This window comes from Penaeus chinensis, chromosome 4 (assembly GCF_019202785.1).
Source record: "Penaeus chinensis breed Huanghai No. 1 chromosome 4, ASM1920278v2, whole genome shotgun sequence".
Lineage (NCBI taxonomy): Eukaryota > Metazoa > Arthropoda > Malacostraca > Decapoda > Penaeidae > Penaeus > Penaeus chinensis.
The window spans coordinates 45,668,019-45,673,018 of record NC_061822.1 but is presented as its reverse complement, the minus strand read 5'-3'; the positions used below and the strand labels follow the sequence as shown (position 1 = coordinate 45,673,018).

Here is a 5,000-nt window from a genome sequence, read left to right as displayed (position 1 = left end):
CTGAATACAAAGATATTTTTTAAAAGAAACATATTTCGATGTATTTACCAGTAGATGTGTGTGTATGTGTTTATGTTTGTGTGTGCGTGTGAAGTTGCATGTGTGTGTGTGTGTGTGTGTGTGTGTGTGTGTGTGTGTGTGTGTGTGTGTGTGTGTGTGTGTGTGTGTGTGTGTGTGTGTGTGCGCGTTTTACCCTGCTTTGCGTTGCATAAACATATACGAGACTTCCTTCGATTGCTGCTGTTATGCATCTCCTTAGGTATGCATGTGGCATTGACCCGGATTGTGCACATGCACGAGTGCGCAGGAGTTCATGCATTGTAGTAAACTCAACCAAGAATTGTTGGGTAACACTGTCCTCGTCGACATTCTTGAGAGATTATGCATATATTATTTTATAGGGAACATAAAATGCATCATTACTTTCACTTATCGCATGCATTTTGGGTGTATTAATGCTATAAAGAACACTTATAATAGGATTACTAATTGTGATACCCATTTGACAGAGTAGTAAAAAGAGTCATTAGTTCATCACCAAAAAACATTTCCGGTTGGACTTTCTCATGTACTTAGTTTTCTTGTCCACTTTGATGAACCGGTTCTTTGCAGAACTTGTTTCGAGCAACATTGAACACTGAGCGGTCACTCATCCGCGCTGTCGTAACATTCTTGTATATATAATACAATTAATACCATTAAACATACGTTTGTATATGCACTGGACATACCTCACTGCAGTCGCATTTATCAAATATCATTAAGGGAGGTAACTGCCTCGAAACACGTTCTTCTTCGGTAAAAATATCAATCTATGTTTCAAACTCACCGTCGTATTCGAATGCTTTGTTTACACTACCGGCGAGAGAGCCGCTGTTACTATGGTAACCAACCAACCAAGTGCAAACTACGATTTTTCCTGTACATATAACAAAACTACGCAAAGAATATTCAAACAAACACTTTGCTTAGATGAGATGTCTAATGCTAAACCTATACCGGCAAAAATACTGTCCCAGACGCCACGAGTTCATGGTTTCTGGTATCCACGAACTGGCAACTGTGCGATTGTTGCCTTGGCTGACCTGAGGGTTTCAAATATTCCGGCATTCCATTGACACGGGCACTGGAAGAAGGGAGTGGAAGGGGACAGTGAGTGAGCCCATGCATGCTTGTGTATGTATCTGGAATGGGTTAGACTTTGTCGTTGGAGCCAATTGTTAAGAAAGACGAAATAGGCAAAAAAAAAAAAATAAGTATTTGAATTTATTTCTGTGAGCTTTGAGTGATACAGCAATACTTCTCTCTTTTTTTTTACATTAGGATACTGGGTTAATGATGATGAATGAGAAGATTGTGAATTAGTCATGGTAACAATGACGGCCTATGAAGTTTGCAAACTCCATAGCATAAGCGTGCTAAAGAAAAGTAATTTCTTTTTTTCTTTTTTTTTTATAGAGTCCATCATGATGAACTGCAGAACGATATTAATCGCCGGACTCGTGGTGCTCGCAGGTAAGGCAGAATCCCACTTGTCTCTCCCTCACTCGCTCTTTATTTCATCTCAATATTAATATCTTTCTTTCTCTCCCGCGTCCATACATTCACCTCTCTCTAACTCACCCCCCCCCCTCCCTCTCCCTATATTTATCTATACATATTCCCCATCTCACCATTTCTCTCTCTCTCTCTCTCTCTCTCTCTCTCTCTCTCTCTCTCTCTCTCTCTCTCTCTCTCTCTCTCTCTTTCTCTCTCTCTCTCTCTCTCTCTCTTTCTCTTTCTCTTTCTTCTCTTTCTCTCCCCCTCCCTCCCTCTCTCTCCCTCTCCCTCTCCCTCTCCCTCTCCCTCTCCCTCTCCCTCTCCCTCTCCCTCTCCCTCTCCCTCTCCCTCTCACTCTCCCTCCCTCTCCTTCCTTCTCCTTTCCTCTCCCTCCTTCCTCTCCTTCCCGCCCTTCCACCCTCTCTTCTCTTTCCCTCTACCTCTTCCACACTTCCTTTCTCCCTCCCTCCTTCCCTCTCCCTCTAGCCTCTCTCCCTCCCTCCTTCCCTCTGCTTCTTTCACTCTCTCTCCCTCCCCCCCTCCCTCTAGCCACTCTCATACCCTTACTCTCTCTCTCTCTCCCCTCTCCTTCTTTCTCTTTCTCTTTATCTCTATAGCAGCCCCCCCCCCCCTTTCTCTCTCTTTACCCCCTCTCTAATTCTCCTTCCCTCCCCCTTTTTTCCTCACCCTCTCTCCCCCTCCCTTTCTCTTTTCCCCTCTCCTTTTCTCTCTTTCCCTCTCCCTTTCTCTATGTCCCTCTCCTTCTTCATTCTTCCTTTTTCTCGACCTCTCGAAAACCTTGCACTTCATGAAATTCCCCACCTCTTCCGTCATTTTCTGCATCGCCTTCTGTTTATTTCTTTATTAATTTTCCCCGCACGATTTCTTTTTCTCTGAATCAATCCTCGAATAAACTCTTTGGTCGGCGACGTTCTAATTTATAAGAATGCGCACTCAGTAATCTTTCACGCTTCGGTCAGTTCTTGTTGTATGTAGCATGATCATTTTTGGTATTTTTGAGTTTGCTTCCCTTCTCATCTGATCCAAGTGTCTGTCAGCGTGTCTGCATACTAGTTTAATAATCAATTCATGTGTCTGTTTTGTCCAGTTTATTTATTGTTTTGTCACTTTCTCTAACTCTCGATGTGTTTATATATATTTGTATATATGCTGGTCTCATTACATTACCTTGAGCTACTTACATCAGAATATGTTACAAAAAAGTCTGCAAAATAGACAATAAAGTTACTGTAAAATGTCATTATCTATTACTTTGGGGAAACATACACTTGAATATTGAATAAATTAAATGAGAGCAATATTAAAAGGAACTGAAAAAAGTCATGAATTCTGTTCTGAGAGATAATACAGATATTGGGTTTGACATAAACAGCAGAGCATGAGTTTTCAAAAAATAGATAAATACATTAATACATAAATTAAAAATAAGAAAGAAAAAAAGTAGGAAAACGAAAAAGCAGAAGTGAATTTTTTAGTACGTGAGTAAATTAATAAATATCCGGATTTTTTTTATTTCTAAAGACACTAATTGTGTTCTGCCCTCTTAATTAAATATATTTTTGATTAATCGGTAATTTGATACTTCTTCCACTGACAAAAATGTATTAAATTAATTTAATCAGTCCACTCAGTTATTAATTATACTGACTCTTTCTTTCCCTCATTCGCGACTCCCGCAGTGACAGGCGGGGGTCACGCTCAGTCCTTCGGCGACAAACTGGACAGCTTCAAGGACCAAGTCGGAGGATTTTTCTCGAACGCCGGCGGGGAGATAAAGGGATTCTTCGAGGACGTCGCCGAAAAGTCTAAAGCCTTCAAGAATGACCTGTGAGTGTTCTCTGCAGGGGCGAGGGTGAAGGAAGGGAGTTCCAAATGTTCAAGGAGGACCTATGTGTTCCTTTCAGGGGAAGGAGGGGGAAACCATAACTTCAAGGAAAACTCGTGGGTATGCTTCTACATATGGACGAGATGTGTTTTCCTTCGAAGGGAGAAGGAGAGTGCAAGCTAAACCCATGAAGGGCGGCCTGAGAATTTGTTTTTCTTTCGGGAGGGGGGGGGGGGGGCAGCAGGACGGGATACGGAGCGTGGCCAGTGAGTGCCTTTGAGGATGAGCATCGAACTCCAGCGGGAGGGAGAAGGAGAAGGGAGCAAAACGTTCAAGGATGACCTGTGAGCGTTCTTTTCAGGAGTTAGTAGACGGCGTATGAAGGCCTGAGGAAAGTCTTCATCAAGGGCGAACTTTGACTTTAGATGAAGCACGGTAGGAACAGATGGTGGGGGGGGGGGGGGGGGGGCGGGGGTAGGAAGGGTGTAGTGAGGGGGTAAGAGAAAGGTCGCTTTGCGTACTGTGGAAAAGGTCTCTATTTCATTTTGTGTTCAAATTGCATGGTAAACTTTTCTCATTTGTTATAAAGACCGCGTCGTGTATTATATTGCAGCGTTTTTATTATTCGTAGTTCGTGATCATGATCATTATTGGCAATTGTTGTCTGAACTTACCTTGTACTCTATAGTGTTATTGTTATTATCATATTGTCATTGTTTTTGTTGTTTTCCATCTGCTATATATTCTTCTTCAGATTCTTCTTTACATTCTTATTCCTCTTATTATTATTGTTCCTATTATTATTGTTGTTGTTGTTGTTGTTGTTACTATTATTATTAACACTATTAGTATCATCTGAAGGGGAGGTTAAGAAGTAAAGCAGGAAGGAAGGGGGAAAGGAAAATGGAAACGAAAGTGGAGAAAGGGAGAAAAGGAGAGAAAGGGAACAGAAAGGGAAAAAAAAAAGAGATGGGGAAGGGGAAACAGAGGAGACTTAAAAAGGGGAAAGAGATAGGGAAGAGGAAGAGAGAAGGGACTTAGAAAATACAGGCTAATGAGAGTAGGAAGGAAGGAAGGGGTAAAGGGTCGAAGAAGGAGGGGGGGGGGGTAAGGAGGAAGAGGAGGGAAGACTTAGGGGGCAGATGTAAGGCTCATGAAGGGGATGGAAGAGTGAGTTTAAGAATGATGAAGGACCGAGAGAGGGTGGCAGGGCGGGGAAGGGTATAAATACAGGGAGAGGGAGAGGCAAAAGGAGAGGGCAGGCGAAAGAGAGAAGGAGAAGGGAGAAAGAGAGAGAAAGAAGAGTACTTTTTGTTATTTAATATTTACGTTTTGTCTCGTGGCATTTCAACGGGTGACGCCAGTTTGTAAGACAATAACAATGACTATAGCAATATTAATAATAACAACAATAATAGTAATTATTATGATAATAATAATAATGACAATGATGATAATGATAATAATGATAATAATAATAATAATGATAATAATAATAATAATAACAGTGATAATGATATTTATAATGATAATAATAATAATAATAATAATAATAATAATAATAATAATAATAATCTTCATCATCATTATTATTGTTATTATTATTGTTTGTTAT

At 40.8% G+C, this 5,000-nt stretch overlaps 1 protein-coding gene across 1 annotated transcript in view; it reads left to right on the top strand.

Moving 5' to 3' along the window:
* The first annotated feature begins 1,124 nt into the window (after window positions 1-1,124).
* LOC125024923 overlaps window positions 1,125-5,000 on the top strand; it is a 36,198-nt gene continuing 32,322 nt past the window's right edge. The window contains exons 1-3 of the mRNA XM_047612698.1: window positions 1,125-1,152; window positions 1,459-1,515; window positions 3,240-3,387. Of these exons, the coding sequence (XP_047468654.1) occupies window positions 1,467-1,515; window positions 3,240-3,387 (197 nt within the window). The 5' untranslated portion in view covers window positions 1,125-1,152; window positions 1,459-1,466. The remainder of the gene's footprint in view (window positions 1,153-1,458; window positions 1,516-3,239; window positions 3,388-5,000) is intronic.